Here is a 19178-nt window from a genome sequence, read left to right as displayed (position 1 = left end):
GCTTGCCCTCCATCGACCCGAAACCGAATCGAACCGATAAAATATTGGTTTGGTTTCGGGTTTGTCCTCCACCGAACCGATAAGATGACATTTTAGTAATATTTATGATTAATTTTGTATATGGTTATCAATTGTATTGCTAAAATTAATTGATTTAATTTAAAATTTAATTAATTTTATATTTTTCGGTTCGGATCGGTTTGGTTTCGGTTTGTAATATATCTTATCGGATCAGTTTGATTCCGGGTTCTCAATTTTCTTATCGGTTCGGTTTCGGTTTCCAATTTTCTTATCGGTAAAGTGTGAATATGGTGAAGTAGTGAAGTATGAACCCTGGTGCTGATATATCGTGAGAAAACATCAGTTTTCCCAAAATATTTCCCATCAGCTGAATCAGATATCTCGACACCCCTGTGAAACGATCACAAGAAAAAGAAAAAAGAAAAAGAAAGCTTGTTTCTTTCTTTGATCTCTCCTTTTATATTCTTTTCTGATAATAAACCCCACTCCACACTCATTCCACATCTTTACACAAATTCAACAAACAAACAAACAGGTTCTTTCTTTTCCTTCTGTTCAATCAATTTTAGAAACCACACTTTATGAATTTGATCTGTTGTAATTGTAGAAAAAGTTTTTATTTTTTTTTATAATTTTTTGTATGTGGGGACGTTGAATTATGCTTAATACATTCATATTGTTTGATGATTTGTCTTAAAGATTGGTTTTTGGGAGTTGGGTGTTGATGAAATTGTGTGATTGAGTTATGTTTCTGATCAATTTTCGTGATTTATTGAGGCAATTTAGGAAATTTATGGGGAATCATCTCACTTAAGTGAATTACTTGTGCAATTAAGCTAAATCGAATGAATAGATGTTGGCACGGCGCTGTGAACGTCGGAAGTGAGGATAATGGGAAGTTAAATTTTGATTGTTGTTCCCTTGGTAACACGTGTCATGTGACTAGTTTAGAGGAAAGGTTAGCTGAAGAATGCTTTATAATCTTCTGAACCTGATAGGAAAATACAACTAAAAATTATATGTATCAACCTGTTAAAGACCACTTCTACTTTGAAACCTTGAGCTGATTGAAAGATGCACAACAATGTATATCAAGATGATCACATATCTAACATCAGGCAAATACATGCTTAACAAGTACTTCCAAAGGGAACGAGTACCGTATTAAATTGACATTGTAACTTCTATGGCTTCCCTGTCATTGGGTCCACGATCTTCTACGATTCAAATGGCCTCTGTTATGAGTTCTTTGTTTTAAATTTTCAACTAGGAGCCTTCTGTTCATTCTTCTTGTTGTCTTAGCATTTTATATATATTGGTTAGTTTGGTGAAAGGTGTCACATGGTTAGTGAGTTGACAGCACAGTAAAAGCATGAACAGTAATACTACTGTAATAGAATGGATTATCTAGATTGATTTCATCTACTTAGTCGAAAGGATTTATGAATGATAATCACATTTTTTGGCACATTTCCTCTAACAAAATTTTGGAGCAAATATCATATTCCTTTATCTTTTGTTCATATTTTATCATTGCTTTTGTAATTATACGGATTGTTGGAATTTGCAGTGGTCCCTTTACGAACTGCATGGCTGTACTGGATGATGTGGCATAAATGGAAACGGAAGATTGTGCACGTTCTCTCAAAATACATCGGATCCATCCAGGGGATTGACACTACAACCTTCAATGGTTGGGAGAAACGCCCTTCATTCTCCAACCATTATTTACAGGCCTATACGGCCCTCTGACCTTGAAGTTCTTGAACAAATTCATTGTGATCTATTTCCTATTAGGTAAAGTTTACTTACATTTTTGCTCGCCAATCTTTTTCATATCCTCATGTATTATATCAGCCTCTTTAATTATGGTCATGTTTCAGGTATGAGTCTGAGTTCTTCCTAAATGTTGTCCATGGACGTGGCATTGTATCTTGGGGGGCTGTTGATTGTAGTCGACCTGGTAATCAAAGTGATGAACTTATTGGGTTTGTCACCGCACGGATGGTTGCATCAGAAGAAAGCGAGGTTAGCATATTCCGTATGTTATGTATAAAAATTTAGCTTTAAATTGATGTAATCAAACTTACCAATTTGTTTGACTGGCCTGACAGATAGGGGATATGCTTCCGTATGATTCTTCAGGGGCTGATCGTACTCTACTTTATATTCTGACACTGGGTGTCATACAATCTTATAGAAACCAGGGAATAGGTAAGAGTTTTCTGTTATTTTAATTTCGTTAAGTAAGGAAATCTATGACACTTTAAATGACTTCAATAATGTTGAAATTGCAGCGAGTTCACTTACGCAGGAAGTCGTCAAATATGCTTCAAGTCTTCTTTCTTGTCGTGCAGTTTACTTGCACGTAATTGCTTATAACAATTCTGCGATCTGTTTCTACCAGAAAATGTCATTCCAGTGTGTTAGAAGATTGGCGAGTTTTTATTACATTAATGGACAGCATTATGATTCGTACTTGTTCGTGTACTACGTAAATGGCGGTCGATCTCCTTGCTCCCCACTGTAAGCAAAAGAATTTAGGTTTTATTTACTTCTAATTTAGAGGATGGATGTCAGACAAAGTTGGGAAATGAGTTCTGAAATTCTTGACTTAGGAATTAGAAATTAACTCAGCTATTGATTCCTTTCATGACATGAACCAGTAGTGGAATATTTTTAAACGTTTAGCGAAGTTAGAACTTAGAACTGGAAAAATAGTGTTTGACATAAACTCCTTTTCCGAGAAGGCATTATCACTGCTAGGGGTGTGCATTGGTCGGTTCGGGTCGGTTTTGGTCCATAACCGACAACTGAACCGACCCTATCGGTTATCAAAAACAAAGAACCGTAACCGAACCGGGTCCAGTTATAACCGAACTGCAACTGATCCGCTAGTTCGGTTCGGATTGGTCGGTTTGTCAGTTCTAGGGCAGAAAACCATACACCAGTACACCACTTTGATTTCAGCCTTGAAAAGTAACAATTCTAAGGAAAATTAACAAAAAAAAACTCATTCTTGAGTCGATTTTAGTTGACAGTGAATGTTTTTGATTTCAAAACACCCATTAAAAAAAATGGAGAAGAAGAAGAATTTGACATTTCATTGTTTGTTGTTCAAAGCACCCATTAATATTAAAGAAGAAGAAGATAGGGGGTGAAATTTTCATGTGTTTTGATTAAAATCAATGAAGCACCCATTAATCTAAATAAAATGGAGAAGTGTGAGGAAAGAGTGGAAAATGGGAGTGGCGACTTGTGCAATGAAAAGGATGAAAAAATGTCTTAGAAAATAGGGTAGGGTTTTGGTATCTTTTAACTCAAGATCTAATGGCTATGGTTAGATCTTATTAATCTAATGGTTAAAAACTATTGATATTATATGACATAAATATTATCTGGGTTGGTTCAGTTTCGGGCGGTTTAATAATTTGAAAACCACTGACCGAACCGAACCTAGCAGTTTTCAGTATTTCTTGAACCGGCTAGATTTGCAAAACCGACCAAAACTGTTCGGTTCGTCGGTTCTATCGGTTCTTTGCACACCCCTAATCACTGCATATATGTCTTGTCTCATTTTCTTTTATATTTTATCTTTCGTTTTATCCTTTTTTTTGTTCTCGAAGAGTTGGGACGAAGCCTTTTCGCGAGTGGCGTGATCATTGGTTTACATCATTAAACTTAAGTGGGCACCTTTTGTACCTTATCTCGAAACTTCTTCTGTTGGGAGCTTAAAGTAAGTCCAAGGATATTTGAATTAAGGTGATTGAGAAGGTGAAAAATAAATTGTTGGGGTGCAAAATTAAATGTCTTTATATTAAGGGTAGGTGCATTTTGCTGAAGGCCACTCTCTAGGGTTGAGGGAGGAAGGGAAGAGTAAGATGTACTTGATAAGTGATTGTAGGCTTTTTTACCAAGGGAGAAGATGGTTTGGTGTGTAAATATAATGGATAAAGCTTTGTTGGCAAAACGGTTACGGAGTATGTACGTATTGTGAAGAGGAGGATCATTTGTGGCGGAGAGTAGTGGTGGATAAGTATGAACAAGGAGGGGATGTCTTTTCTATAAACTGAAAAATCCTTTTGGGAGGGTATAAGCGTGTGTGTGACAAGTTACAAAATGAGTTGTTTTTTTGACCTTTTCACCCGGTACCAGTGAGACCATATTCTTTTTGGGAGGATGTTTGGTTGGGGGTCTGGGGAGAATTTAAGGAGCAACTTGGCCAGCAAGGATTTCCTTTTGATTTATATATGTAGAGGTGACGATGGGTGGAGTGGAATTTTCCATTAAGAAGAGGTGTAAATGATTGGGAGATTGAGAGCTTTGAGGCTGTCTTAGCATTAATTTATCAAATGGGGAATACATCTCTTGGAGTTGGGTTTCAGGAGGTGAATTGTACTCTGACTACTGGTGTTTGAAATTTATTCTTTGGTTCCACTATCTAATGTTAGAGACGCTTTAGCGAGGAGATGATAGGGCAACCACTCTAGCAAAGCCAAGTGGCTTGCAAAACATATTCCCATTCGATAATGCGGACATTATGTAAGGAAACAAAATCTGGGGTATTTAAGCACGAGGAGAGGGTTGTACACAAGATATTGGAAGAGATCAGCAGACTTTGTTTGGTTCTGCTAGTGCTTGCTGAAGTTTTCAGAGGGTGATTTTTGTTGACTTCATGTATTAATTTAGGCGACAATTTATTAAAATAAATAACAAAGAAAGTTATTTTTTTAGGGGGTGCCTTGTAATGGTCTTGCAGTATTTTGCTACCTATGAACGTCATTGACTGTTTGTATTGTAACTTGAAATTGATGGAATGGATGAATGTTACCAACAAAAACAAAAAGATGCGGCTAAGGTAGGAAATAGAAAATGGGCTGGTCTCTTGGTTCAGTAGCATATTTTGTTTACAATGGAAACTGTGAACATAGAATCAATATTAGCATACCTTATCATAAGTGTTGTTCCTTTTTATTTTATTTTATTCTGGGATTGATACCATTTTCTTGATTAGTTTCGTTAGTTGTGAAGTCCTTCTCAAATATTATGTATTATGTTGTTTCTGTTCTGCAGAGATATTGTTGCAGCAGTAACCACATACATGAGGAGCTTATGCAAAATGCTAATCGGAAGGCTATGGAAGAATGAGGAGAAGAGAGTCCTGAAATGGCCCAAATGTAAAGAAACCAGTTGCCTTCTAGTGAACCAAAACAGGAAAAATATCTCAACCGAGAATGGCTGTCAGTGTGTTTAGCTGGTTGTTACTGCAGAAGATCATCATCATGCATGTTTATTTATCATCTATTCATCTGTAATAGCTCTTTTCCATATTTTTCGCTTCTTCAAATTGTAACATTGTCACTAAATTAAGATGTTCCCTTTTCATGGAACTTTGTATTGTAAAACGATAAAATCCACTGTTAATAATAAGAATAATAATAGCACAGGTTATTGATCCCATTTATTACTAAGGTCAGTGTGGAAGGGTAAATTAAATGTGGCCGAGTAACGTTATTCACGAAGGAGTTTTAAATTTGAAGACAACCATGGGCTTGGGTGGGGAAACAAGAGACAAAACATCTTTCTTTACACAAAACATTTTTGAAAGATAATTAGTTTTCGAACCCGTTCTACGAACGGGTGCAGTTATATATATTAAATTATTCTAAAAAATATTAGTAACTATTTATAGTTATGAGATATGGAAATTATATTAATCACTTGTTCAAAATTTCTTGCACTACTCTCTATCAAAAGAAAGCACCAAATCTTGGTAAAACTCATCGATTTATTTTTGTTGTTATGTTTAATAATAGAAGTTTGATTGAAATTTTGTGAGAAAATCACTTGTTCAAAATTTCTTGCACCACTCTCTATCAAAAGAAAGCACCAAATCTTGGTAAAACTCATCGATTTATTTTTGTTGTTATGTTTAATAATAGAAGTTTGATTTAAATTTTGTGAGAAAATCACTTGTTCAAAATTTCTTGCACCACTCTCTATAAAAAAAAAGCACAAAATCTTGGTAAAACTCATCGATTTATTTTTGTTGTTATGTTTAATAATAGAAGTTTGATTGAAATTTTGTGAAAATGCCCAATGTAGCAAAAATGATATTGAAGCTACTTAAATAGTGTAATGGAAATGGAAGTTATGACAAGTATGAATTGGATATTACTACAGAGTTAATTGGTTAAAATATAGGATGAGACATACTATCCATAGGCAAGTAATTAAGTGTAAAAGCCAATAAAAAAAGTTTTCTTCCTTTGCCTAATTATTGTACTTTGAGATCAATGATTGTTAGGGGGGCTACAATATATAATAATTTTATGTTATCCGTGCCGAAGTGACGTGGCATACCAGTATTACAATTAGCAAACGTGGATTGGAAGATGAGGTTGGGCACATGTACACCTAAAATCTGACGTGTCAAAAAACGACATTATCTCTGCCCATTGTTTTGTGTGCAGTGTCCCAGCAATGATAAAACAAAAGCGAATATATATATATACTAGTTAATGCCCGTGCCTTCGGCACGGATTCCATAAAATTATTATATATTGTAGCCCCCCTAACAATCATTGATCTCAAAGTACAATAATTAGGCAAAGGAAGAAAACTTTTTTTATTGGCTTTTACACTTAATTACTTGCCTATGGATAGACTTCAACTTTGCAACAACATTTAAGAGCTACACCTCTTCCTCCGAACACGATAGTAATTAACTATTGAAAATAATTTAAAAAATTGAATCAGCAAATACTTGAACATCACTGAGAACTCTTGACTCTTCACAAAATACTATGTTGTATAGCGGTATGTGAAAGACCATTATCTTCTTTAGTTTAGTTACTTGTTTGCATCTTAATCAAGAACTCTTGGTGATTTTCCAAGTAATTCTTTGATTTTATATACTTGTAAGTTATGTTTATTTATGTCTAAATGGTAAAATCCAAGCTAAATATTGTATAGTGATGAATTTGTGCGTAAGTCCCCAACTGACTACAATGAATATCATTAGTGGTTGCTAGATGTTAGTAATTGGAGAAGTGTAAATACTCTCCATTGTTCCAATGGTTGGTGCGTGTAATGGTAAAATCTGATAGCATGTAACAATTCAATTGCTCGACAACTTTTCACGGATCTGACGATACATTCGGATCTTACCAAAGCAAAAATAAAATAAAATAAAAATAAAAAAAAAAAACCACGAATCACGATTATTGAAAGCACAAATCACACTTGATCTCACTCACTAAACACACATTTTACTATTAAGATTGTGCTAGCAAGTATCTATATATATTACACTTTTTCTCACATTGTCAATCGTACTTTTATTCTATAAATCAATTTCAAAGAGGAAGCAGATTTTCGGATAGCAACGCGATTAAGACCCCAACACCAACACTACTTCCAATGCCGATTCCAATACCTCCATCGTCGCCAACGGCAAAGTGAGAGGTGTAACAATCCGATGAATATATTTGATAATAGTATGCCAAAGTACCAAAGTACCAAAGTACCAAGTCGAACCAACGACCACCAAAATAAAAATAGGCGACTCCTAAACATACGCATAATAAATGCATCATTTTAGACTATTAGATGAAAACAATATATGCACTAAGTAGTAGTCAAAGGTGTAACACATATCAATTTATTAAGCGTGCCTATATTGCTAGTAGCATAGCCATCGAGAATCGGAAACAAATGCAACAAAATATAAGTTACTTGGTCAAAAGGTTTTATTTACAAATCATGTAAAGTTTGATGACTTGCACTTCATCGTAATCGTGGATATAGGGATGTCACTTTTTCCAAGTACCATCTCTATGAGATCTATAGCGATTTGGAAGAATGGCCATTCTTTGTACATTGCTTGCAAATCTTCGGTATATCCCCTTTCAGATGCACCCTTTAGGCCGGCACCAACACCAAGCCAAGCGGGAGAACAAATATTGTCCGCGGTCCATGCAAATACCCATGGTATTGCACCTAAGATGTCCGATTCTGTTGAATTCTTGCTTCGTCTTCGGTCCGCTTCCTATGTTGAGGAAACCAAGCTCGACTTGTGGCGTAACCTAGTTAAAGTAGGCAAGAAAGTCTGGGTTGTCATATACAATACTCCGATAATTGTTGCAACTGAATTTGGAAATTTCTTCCATAAGGTTACACCAATTTTCTTCTCTAGGGGGGATTGGAGGCTATAACCGAGTCAGACAAAAAGATATGTTTAAACAAAGGTTCAAATTTCTAATTGAACGTGTTCTAATGAAGAGTGTAACGTTCAGTGGAAAAACCATTTGACGATTACTATAGACTTTTATATATAGATTCAAGAGGATGAAATAACCATGAACAGAAGCGATTTTGAAAAAGGTAAGACCTGTGCTATTACTGAACGTTAGCTAGCAAAAGAATTATCTAGTAGTATCCAAGTTCTCGCGAACCGCATGATGGACCTACTACCATTCTGTAACCGGTGGTTGGGACTGAATGGCAAGATACGATGGGTCCACCACCACGTCCAATACTTCCTCCCGTCCATGGAATAGTGTTACTTTGATGCCATACTCATTGCAGGTAGCCACAACATCCTCTTGGGCTTTGTACAGTTCCCATCGCCGCAGAGTGAAGCGGTCAACATCTTTTCGAATCCGAAAGTACCCAACCATTACCGGCCCACAATAACCCGATTGGAGTCTGAAGTTTCATATGGCCTAGACAAAATTATCCCATTTATTTATGATCGCGTTACCTCTTGTTGTCCATTGTGGTTTTTATGATGTGCTCCGATAACAATCAATTGCTAACAACTTTCGATCACCGAACCAGCTCCCTCAAGTCCTCGACGGTTTCAAATAGAGGGACCACTCTCAACCTATAAGCAACCAAAGGGGTCGGGGTACCGGATAGAGCTGGTTGGTCTCCCTTTCCCTGAATAGAGCTACTTGCCCGGCCGAGCCAAAACGACTCCATAGCTAACCGCCCGGATAGAAGAGTCGAGACCTTGGCTGGTTCGATGTTCTTGTAGCTAGAAAAGGCAACGGTTGATCCGAGATGTGATCTTTCTCGCGGAGGAAGCACTCAATTCGCAGGCCTTGCCTAAGAAGCTAACTTTGCATGCGACGAGCATCGGGCTTGTTGGCATCCGCCGTCGATTTCAACCGCCCATCATCACCCAGAAAAGTTCAAATCTGTTGTAGGTTGAGGGCGTATGACCTTGTGATGTGTTGCTTGAAAGTCAGTGTTAGGGGGTGGAATTATACATTCCTGAATTTTTTGCTGAGCAACCTTGTTAGCTGTCGGACCCAGACCTTCCACAAATTGCAACAGGCTCTCCTTGTATCCATAGCATCCATCCTTCCTTTGTCAATCTGTAGAGTCTCAAGAATGTAATCACCATAAACTTTTAGGAACTAAATTTTTTTCACAGTGATAAAGAAGACTTACGCGCACAATAGATTTGGAGCAAGTGGCTTCCTTTGAAATTAATCACTTTCGGTTTCATTTAGGAAAGATTTAAAAGGCCTCAGAACTTGAACGCGGTTGTCCTTCTCTAGTTCTGGAAAAAGTAAAGGAAAAGAATAGAAAATAGAAAATCCCATGGTCAAATTTATATAACAAATCTAACGGCATTTTAGTATATTACATTGATTACATAAAACAAAAAGGTATTTTTACATTTGATATAATATCGGTTGGATGGTTCAACTTGCACCCTACATACTAATTACTATACATACTTTTTCTCTAGGAGTCTACTGAGGGCAGATGCTGATAGTCATAGAGTGACACAAAAAAAAGTACGTTGTGCCAAAATTTTAGCAGCAAGTCTTCTATACAAATATAACTTTGAGTTAGTAAACAGTATATAAGACGTACTTGAAGTGTTGCGTGGATAAATTTTAAGCATATGCATGGATGAAATTTGAATCACCATATCAAGAATGTGGCTTACCGTTTGATGCGACATTGGAAGTCATTCTACTCAGTCTACCTACTGTATTAAGCTCAGGTTGCAATGTAGAATTTAAACTTCTGGTTTCAAACTTGGGCTTTCTGCCATGTCTTTTTTTCGTCAAGAATTCGTACTCAAGGTTTCCAGGCTTCGTTCTGAGGGTTCGAACCACCTGCTTAGCCAGTTCGTCTATAGTTTGAGCCTGAAAAACTCATCGCATGTTTTCGTAATAAAGGTAAGCAGGTATTTTAGGCAACATTCTTTGTCAAAAATGACTAAGAACTGTTGAGACTAAATAGTAAAGCAAGCACTGATGATTTGAAGAAAAGATGGTGTTTTGAGCATTGAAAAGCATCGCATTCTCAAATATCAAGAAAACGTCATGCTATAAGTATTCAAATAATTAATCAATCACAGTCCAACTATGCTCCCATAAACTCAAATATGGAAACTGAGTCATGTTTCACTAATTAGATATCACAGGATTCGACTAATAATCGAGGCATAGGGTAAAGATCTTGGAATTTATGTTAACCCGACCGAAAGTGGACTACTAAGACACTGATTCTAAGAGATTTGTAAGCTCCTTGCTTTGTTTTTTTTTTCTTTCATAGTCATGAAATCCATTGGCTCTTTAATAATCTCATAGTATCCCTCAACCTTCCAAAGCAAGAAGTCCGCTATAAATATTATTGAACTTTGACATTGGGGAAAATAAATCAAGTACAAACCTCTCTGGGGATCAACTGGTACAAATGAAGATCTCACGTGTCTTTCCCAAAAAAGAATCCAAGAAGTAGAATACTCTCATGAGCGAGCTATGCCCAAGTATTACCTTGAGTTTCATTAATCAAGGATTTATGTTCATAAATACTAACCTCTGCAGTATCTCAAGAACAACGCGCAACGTTCTTTTCTCTGGCATCTGAGGTGTCGGTCGCTCTGTTGATGGTTGACCTGATACAGAAAAACTACGTTTTACATAGAGACTCATTGTTACAAAACATTAGCATAGAACGTGTAGAATTTTACATATTTATGGCAAAACAGAAGCTCACCATTGTTGCCCAAGGGATTTTCATTCTCTACCCTTTGGAGTTCCTGCAATAGCAAATGAGACTCTGAGCAAAACCTCACCGAGGACATTGGATTGTTAACGCGTCTAATTGACCTTTCTGGCCAAAGAGCAAGTGAGCTGTTCAAGGATCTAGGTCTATAGGACAAAATTTGAAATACTTAATAAAGCATTGGTAAGATCTGCTTGCAATAGGTAGAAGCCATGCTTGAAGTACAAAAAGTAGAGAGAGAGAGAGAGAGAGAGAGAGAGAGTACCTGAGTGCAATGTGAGAAAGAAAGGTAGAGAGTGCACCAATGACCTGTTTAATAACAATATGCAATAAAACTCATAGAAAACAATACAAAATAGACAAACTCCTGAAAAAATTCCTATTTGAAAACATCATTTTGAAATCGAAAGAATGAAAATATATTAATTTAAACAGTTAAAAACATCTCAATATCTCAATCTTCAGATTATGGCAAAAAAAATATGATGCCATGAGAATATAATTGAAAGCGCAGAGAGAGATGGAGATTACCTGAGAAAGAAGTAGCGATATGGGGATCGGAGAGAGGAGTTCTGGTATATACCTGAGATGGTCGAAGCACTGAGAGGTGGAAGGAGAACCCAAAAGGTTGTGAAGCTTTTCACAATTAAATTCTAATCTCGGAGAACGAAAGGTTTGGATACGAAGGGTTTTCACATTTAAGAATTTGATTTATATCCCTAATCTCACGTGGAGGCAATTGTGACCCTCGATTTATACCCCCTGAAAACGAATCCTTGCCGCAAGTCAGGAGTTGTGTTCATTGTCAAATAAAATTTAATTATAAAAATAATAATAATAATAAAAGAAAGAAAGAAAGATAAGACGTCCAACCACAAAGCCTTTACATCTCTTATCAAATGTTGTAGAATGACTATAAATGGAGAAGCATATTTGAAAGAAACAACATGATCAACAAACCGAAAAGAATCAATTGTAGGCATATTATCACTCACATTATGTGTCTTTGTGACACGATTTTTTTTTTTTTGAAATAGTAATTGATGGTATTGGTATAAATGAATCCTCATAAAATCTGTAGGGGAGAACGATAGCTACAAATAGAATAAATTAATGAGTTTACCATAGTTCATAGTTAAGAAGGTGGTTAATCGATTTCCTACAAACTAAAGAAAGAGTGTACAAACCAACTCACACGCTTTGGTGGCACTATTGTAACCCTTGATTTATACCCCTGAAATTGAATCCCGGCCCATGAAGTCGCGAGTCAGGAAAGTGAGTTGTTTTGTTAAGTCGGCATCCCTAACTTTCGGAATAATTAGGATATGAGTGGGAGCTTGGGGATTTATATTATTGAATGCAAAGATCTGTTGGAAGAAAATCGATCAAGAAAGCAAATGACAATAAGAATGCTAGTAATACCATAAAGAGAGAGGGTGGGCATTTTACACATATATTAGTTCCACCAAAATTATCAAAGGAATATATATATACAACTTAAGCGGTCATTAAGCATAGGAGGAATATATAATATAGTAAAGGGTGCATCATACACAAATCATCTATCATGGATAATAACATTTTTCAAACTCTAATACTGAAAAAAGAAACATGTAAGAATATGTTATGAGGAATTTCATTAAGAAATCAACAATTTAAAAAGAACAACATTATTCAGATAAACTCAAATTCCCCTTAAGTCTTGTTAACTTGTAACATCCGGTGGTCTTATGAGGATAAAACTTTATTCACAGTTATCTTGTATCTACATTGGCATGTTCATTGCAAATGAGAGCCGTGAAAAATATTTGAAGCATGGGAGAAGTCGAAACCACAGTGCTATTATGAAAGCGTTATGCACAATTACCATACATAAATGTGAAGTTACCATACAATTACCATTAAGTTTTAGGTTCTTCCTTTTAGATGTGAAGTTTTACGAACATGGTGTAATTGATAATTTTCTGTTTGTCTTTTCTGTTATGGTTCTGTGTTAAACATAGACCTTTATAAAAGATAGATAACTGGAGTTGTTGTTCTGATTAATGTATATATGAAATACAAAGATGTTTGAGTTGGATAAAGAGTTCCAATTGAATGAGTATGTTACTGTCTTGCCAAAGTTTGACATGCTTTTCATATCCCGATCCACCACTTTTAATGGCGGATTCGAACAGCCTTCGTTGCATTGATTGCATTCATGCCCACAAATCCAAATGGTGCCTTGGGCTCACTGGATTACAAGAAAGAAGAAAGTATTTGTTTGGTAATTAAATCGGCGGGGGGGCAGCACCAAAATTTGGAACGTCTGAGCGCGCCAAAGACTAATTGATGAGGTATGTTTAAATTCTATACTTGAATCCCCATAAACATCTTTTATAAGTTGTGACACGTGTGCTTTTAACTTACTAGGCGCTTGCAGATTCACCAAGATTCTTTGAAAGCGAGTGCCCCAGTTCCTCAACTTGCTCGCACAAGAGTCATCGATGAACACCCAACCAATGCGAGAAGGTGAAGCACATTTGCTCCTCTCGGATGGTGATAACATAGCCACTCGACGACGAAAGCAGCCAAACCCCGGGTGAAGACGGGATTGACGCGTTCGAGAGGTCCATGCCAATGCAGGTCCTTTGAGTGTCGGGTTCGCGATGCGATGAATGTATCAAGGCGTGTCCCAAAGAACGAGCATGGTGAACGGCCGCCAAAGGCCGAGGTCGAGTTTCAAAATAGTCGGATGATCACTGTTCACATGGGCTGCGATAGGGCTCACAGTTGCAAGAAGACCTGGCATATAGTTCATTTGTTGTTGAGTAGATCATCAGGCATGTGTCTCACCGCTTGGAATCTCTTGCACTTCGTCTAACCAGCCACAGTTCAAAGGTAAGATCCCTTGATCGACCACCTAATTTAATTTATTAAGTTCCTTCACTTCAGTGCATTTCTTTTATTTCTCTACTTACATTGTTTCCCCTAAACTTTTCATGATTATTTTTCTAATTATTTGCTTATATTGTTGCGTCGAATAGGAATTTAGGCCACTCTTTGTTACATAAAAGTTGTGGATTCGGCATTAATTAATTAAAGAGCTTAATTGTGAAATTAAGGAACCCTTCGATTAAGTTCTCCAAAGCTTTAATCGTGAAAATGAACAAAAGAACCCTTCATTCTCCAAAGCTCACAAAAACCCTTCGTTCTCCAAAGCTCGAAGTTCTCAATGAAGGGAAAAAAAAAGGCGCATGATACAACGGTGGCTTTTGCAGGTCAACAAGTGATTTCTCTAGAAGGGCTTCATCAATAGTGGTATTTCTTTTTATTTTCAATTCCCAGACAATTGTTTATATCTTCGTACTTATTTTTCTCTCATCAATCAATTCCTCTAAATTAGCCATCTCCTAATCACTTGCAGAGACCATTATATCTTCATCAGTTCTCCTCCTCTCCAGTTGCAAGAAGGAAAACTACATCGGGTATGGTCTCTCTCATATTCTATCATTTTTACCCTTTCTTTTTTTGTTATTGTTTCTATGCAGTCAATTTATTCTATTGAGAAGATTGGAAACCAAACCTTGATCATCTTGCTTTTTATGAAACTTTTTTTTTTCTCCTCTCATCAATTTTGGGTTAACCTCATGTAGTTTTGACATTCTGAGATCAAATCAGAGTTTTTAATTAAAGTTAAGGTCTATTTGCATATGTAGTTTGATATTAGATATTTGCATTGGCTATTGTTTTAGGACACCGTACCACACCATGCAAAAACAACTGCATACCCTACTTTAACTAGACAACAAAAAGTATTATACTATTTTTTTTTTCTCTATTCTTTTTCAAACCCCATCTTCTTAGATGTCCTTTTCATTTAATTTATGTGCTACTTAAGGGCTTTGGTCAATTTTTTTTATCTTTCTTCCTTCGTTCTTATTTTTTTTTTCTCTTATCATTTTTTTTTTGGTTCCTTGGCGTTCATTCTTATTTTGTGACTCCTCATAGATGTATCTTTGGATCGATTGGAAGCGCATAATCGTCATAAAAGTCTAGGTGTCCCTTTAAGTGTGTTTTTCTCCCTAGATTTGTTTGTGTGTTCGACAACTTTTGTGCATTAGCGTGTTTTACGGTTGTCATTACATTTTTCTGTTGAGTGCAGTGATATAGGGCACAAGATTCTTGAAATCGAGGTATACCGTGAGGCGATGTAATTTTTTTTTCCCCTTACTTTGTTATTAGTTTTAACAAATCAATCCTTTTCATGTGACATTGATGCCATCGGAGATTCTTTTCTTCTTGGTTGGTGGTTACTACAAATCGGTTTCTTCGCCCTTTTATTGTTGATGTTTGGTCCTTCGTCTGGTGACACCACGCGTTTTTCTGTTTGTTTTTACCATATTTCTAACTTTGTGGACAAATTCTTTTACATTACGTTTCGATTCTATTAAAACTTTAGGGTAGCTATGGTTTCTTTCTCTTTACCTTTTAAGTCTAGGTGTCCCTTTGAGTGTGTTTTTTCCTCCTAGATTTGTTGTGTGTTTAGACAACTTTGTGCGTTAGCGTGTTTTCACGGTTGTCATTACATTTTTCTGTTTACTACTCACGTTGAAGGGCACAAGATTCTTGAAATTGAGGTATACCGTAGACGGTGGAATTTTTTTTCCCTTGCTTTGTTATTAGTTTGAACAATTCAATCCTTTTCATGTGACATTGATGCCACAATGGATTCTTTTCTTCTTGGTTGGTGGTTACTACAAATCGGTTTCTTCTGCCTTTTTTTTTTATGTTTGGTCCTTGGTGATGGTGATACCACATTTTCTGTTTGTTTTTACCACATTTCTAACTTTGTGGACAAATTCTTTGTTAATGACATTTCGCGTAGTTGTTTTGGGACCTCCCCTTGGTATTTGGTAATGAAAGACAGTTTTTTAGCCTCTCAAATGTACTTATGATATTTCAAAAAAAAAAAAGGTCCATTTACAAATTATTAAAAAGGCTATCTAGAATAATTATTGCATACTGTTCTTTAACAGGTTTTTGGCGCAAGCAACACCCATAAGGATGTTGATATGCTTCCAACATTTATGCCATTGAAATGTAACAACCCAACATGTTGATTATTTTGTCATTTCTTAACGACCCTTTCAATTAGTCGGCTAAACACCGTTTCTGAGTGTGTAGTCCATACAAAATAGGCTACAAAGCTTAATAATTGGTAGATTTGTTTGGGTTTTGCTTGGTGGTATTTTCTAATTGAATTTCATCTAAATCTTCTCAAGATTTTCTTGGTAATTATACTAATATTGTATATACATTCCTGTTGAATTGAAATATTCTCCAACTACCCATGTCTACCACTTTGTTCTCTTTTAGCTTTTGATACCTTCCCCTCCTAAAAAAGAAAATTGTTAATCCATGTTGTTCCCTGGACTCTGTAATAAACTTAATTTCTTACTGCATAATTGTGTGTGTTAAGATTTAGCCCAATTTGGTAAATTTTTTTGGACCAATGAAAATCCCCTTCAAATATATGGATACACCCCTTTCTAAATTTGTTCCTTTTTTTTTATGAAGTTGATGATTGACTGAGGTTATTGTGTATTTATATGTGAAGTGTTGAGAAGGATTGGTAAAGTAGGATGCATTTTTTTTTTTTTTTTTTTAAAGCATTTTGTTAGTTGGTCAAGTATTGAACTTCCTCGAGTTGGAATAAGCTAAGATAAATGATTAATACATTCACAAAATATTTAACGTATCATTTTTAGTCGTCTTTTCTTTTCTTTTTTCTTCAAGATTGTTCTTCATAAAGCAGTTTTTTGGAGTTAACCGTACCACCATTGAAAGTGGCATTTTTTGGTAAGATTTGGGTTCTTCTTTTTTGGTCAAACTCATGTGTGCATATGATGTTGTCGTTTATACAAATGAAAATTAATTGGAAAGTATTTCTCAGCCCAATAGCCTCAATGTAATTTAATTGTTATATTTCTTTGAACTGTGTTTCCAAGGTTTCCCAAGAAGGAAGAAGATAGGTTGATTTTATGAGCAAATAATTCAACGTGTGGAGGGTCTTTGCTGGTGTGTATGTTCTTTCGCCGATGCTATGACTAATGTTATTCATTGCCAACATATTTGTTATAGTTTTAGTACTCATAGTGATGCATATTTCAACTAATATTTTGAGTGTGTACTGCCACTAGAAATATATCACACCAGTCTAGACACACCTTTTGATAACAACTTAAGGTCAATGTTGCTCTTCTTTGATAGATTAATTTTATTGATTAAGGATTTAAGGTTAAATGCTAAAATTAAGTTTACTGTTTTCTAATATGTGAAGCTTAGACGCGTTCAAAGTTCTTAATGTTGTTCATATACTTATTAACATGACTTAGTACCATATATTTGAAGTATTAAATCTGTGATGCACATTAAAGAAAGAGTTCCTTGATTAAGAGTTGAACCTTCAAGACCTACTTGATCTGCCAGATTTTGAAAATGTCCAAATCCTACAGAGGCAATAGCTAGACGCTATTATCCTGACTAACTTGACTTAGAATATGTGCTTTAAGCTAATTCAATTTAGAATGTTAATTTACAATTAACCTAGGTGCCTAGCTTATGATACATTTCCCAGATAGGTTTCAAAGTAGATACTCTAAATAGCATTCATGTGAACTTTTTTGACCTAACACTATAGGTCACATCAATTAGTATTTTATATCAACTTAACAAAACAGCTCGGTTTATGACTCGCGTCTAGGATTCAATTTGAGGGGGTATAAATTGAGGGTTACCATGCCGCCACGTTGGATTATGAATTAATTAAATGTCTTAATTGTGAAAACCCTTTGTGTGCAAACCCTTGGTTATTTCCGGTCTTAATTATGGAAACCGATCAAAGATAAATCTTTTGGTCTTCACAATCAACGAATTGGAAATAAAATAAACCCCCGTTCCCTTCAAACCCTTTAAGAGTAGAGTTAGGGTTATAAGCAATCATTTGTCTTTTTCTTCTTCTTCTTCACCAATGGCTTCTGAAGAAGAAGCTGCCGCAGCTACTTCACTTCCTGCTGAGAATACTCCCACAGTGTAAGCTTTTTTCTTTTTCTTTTTCTTATACTGTGATGTTCAATGTTATTGCTAACGTTAGATGTATCTAATAATTGTATCAAGAATAACATTTTACCATAACTCTAGCATATGCTATAAAGTAAAATAATTCTCATACATTATATGTAGATTTGACAAAATTATGAGGAAAGAGATTCCTGCTAATGTGGTATCATTTCAATTTTCTTCTCGACACACTTTCTTACTAAAGATTTCTGCCTGTGTATGGTAATTGTGCATAACGCTTTCATAATAGCACTGTGGTTTCGACTTCTCCCATGCTTCAAATATTTTTCACGGCTCTCATTTGCAATGAACATGCCAATGTAGATACAAGATAACTGTGAATAAAGTTTTATCCTCATAAGACCACCGGATGTTACAAGTTAACAAGACTTAAGGGGAATTTGAGTTTATCTGAATAATGTTGTTCTTTTTAAATTGTTGATTTCTTAATGAAATTCCTCATAACATATTCTTACATGTTTCTTTTTCAGTATTAGAGTTTGAAAAATGTTATTATCCATGATAGATGATTTGTGTATGATGCACCCTTTACTATATTATATATTCCTCCTATGCTTAATGACCCGGCTTAAGTTGTATATATATATTCCTTTGATAATTTTGGTGGAACTAATATATGTGTAAAATGCCCACCCCTCTCTTTATGGTATTACTAGCATTCTTATTGTCATTTGCTTTCTTGATCGATTTTCTTCCAACAGATCTTTGCATTCAATAATATAAATCCCCAAGCTCCCACTCATATCCTAATTATTCGAAAGTTAGGGATGCCGACTTAACAAAACAACTCACTTTCCTGACTCGCGGCTGGGATTCAATTTCAGGGGTATAAATCAAGGGTTACAATAGTGCCACCAAAGCGTGTGAGTTGGTTTGTACACTCTTTTCTTTAGTTTGTAGGAAATCGATTAACCACCTTCTTAACTATGAACTATGGTAAACTCATTAATTTATTCTATTTGTAGCTATCGTTCTCCCTACAGATTTTATGAGGATTCATT

General features: G+C 35.7%; 1 protein-coding gene and 2 long non-coding RNA genes across 3 annotated transcripts; 2 read left to right on the top strand and 1 right to left on the bottom strand.

Annotated features, from left to right (window-relative positions):
• The first annotated feature begins 326 nt into the window (after positions 1-326).
• Positions 327-5479, top strand: LOC147489251 (histone acetyltransferase MCC1-like). Its single transcript, XM_086571949.1, has 6 exons — positions 327-556; positions 1592-1818; positions 1905-2049; positions 2136-2235; positions 2319-2547; positions 5095-5479. Exons 2-6 carry the CDS (start codon positions 1712-1714, stop codon positions 5273-5275), a joined length of 762 nt encoding a protein of 253 aa, XP_086428075.1. The 5' UTR covers positions 327-556; positions 1592-1711; the 3' UTR covers positions 5276-5479.
• Positions 5480-10751: 5272 nt separating this feature from the next.
• Positions 10752-11964, bottom strand: LOC147489250 (uncharacterized). Its single transcript, XR_015202108.1, has 4 exons — positions 11587-11964; positions 11321-11364; positions 11047-11089; positions 10752-10945 (listed from the first exon to the last, which is right to left on the bottom strand). It is a non-coding gene; the product is annotated as an uncharacterized LOC147489250 (long non-coding RNA).
• Positions 11965-13809: 1845 nt separating this feature from the next.
• Positions 13810-14609, top strand: LOC147489249 (uncharacterized). The gene is made up of 3 exons (XR_015200852.1): positions 13810-13935; positions 14082-14355; positions 14462-14609. It is a non-coding gene; the product is annotated as an uncharacterized LOC147489249 (long non-coding RNA).
• Positions 14610-19178: the final 4569 nt, after the last annotated feature.

The sequence above is a fragment of the Coptis chinensis genome, chromosome 7 (genome assembly GCF_015680905.1).
Source record: "Coptis chinensis isolate HL-2020 chromosome 7, ASM1568090v1, whole genome shotgun sequence".
Lineage (NCBI taxonomy): Eukaryota > Viridiplantae > Streptophyta > Magnoliopsida > Ranunculales > Ranunculaceae > Coptis > Coptis chinensis.
This window is presented reverse-complemented; position numbering and strand designations above follow the sequence as displayed.

Bases quoted from the DNA above. Each gene is read 5' to 3' on its own strand.
- LOC147489251 (XM_086571949.1), top strand. From the start codon at position 1,712: ATGGTTGGGAGAAACGCCCTTCATTCTCCAACCATTATTTACAGGCCT. The intron at 1,819-1,904 runs GTAAAGTTTACT...GTCATGTTTCAG, and splicing joins TGTGATCTATTTCCTATTAG to GTATGAGTCTGAGTTCTTCC. The intron at 2,548-5,094 runs GTAAGCAAAAGA...TCTGTTCTGCAG, and splicing joins CGATCTCCTTGCTCCCCACT to AGATATTGTTGCAGCAGTAA.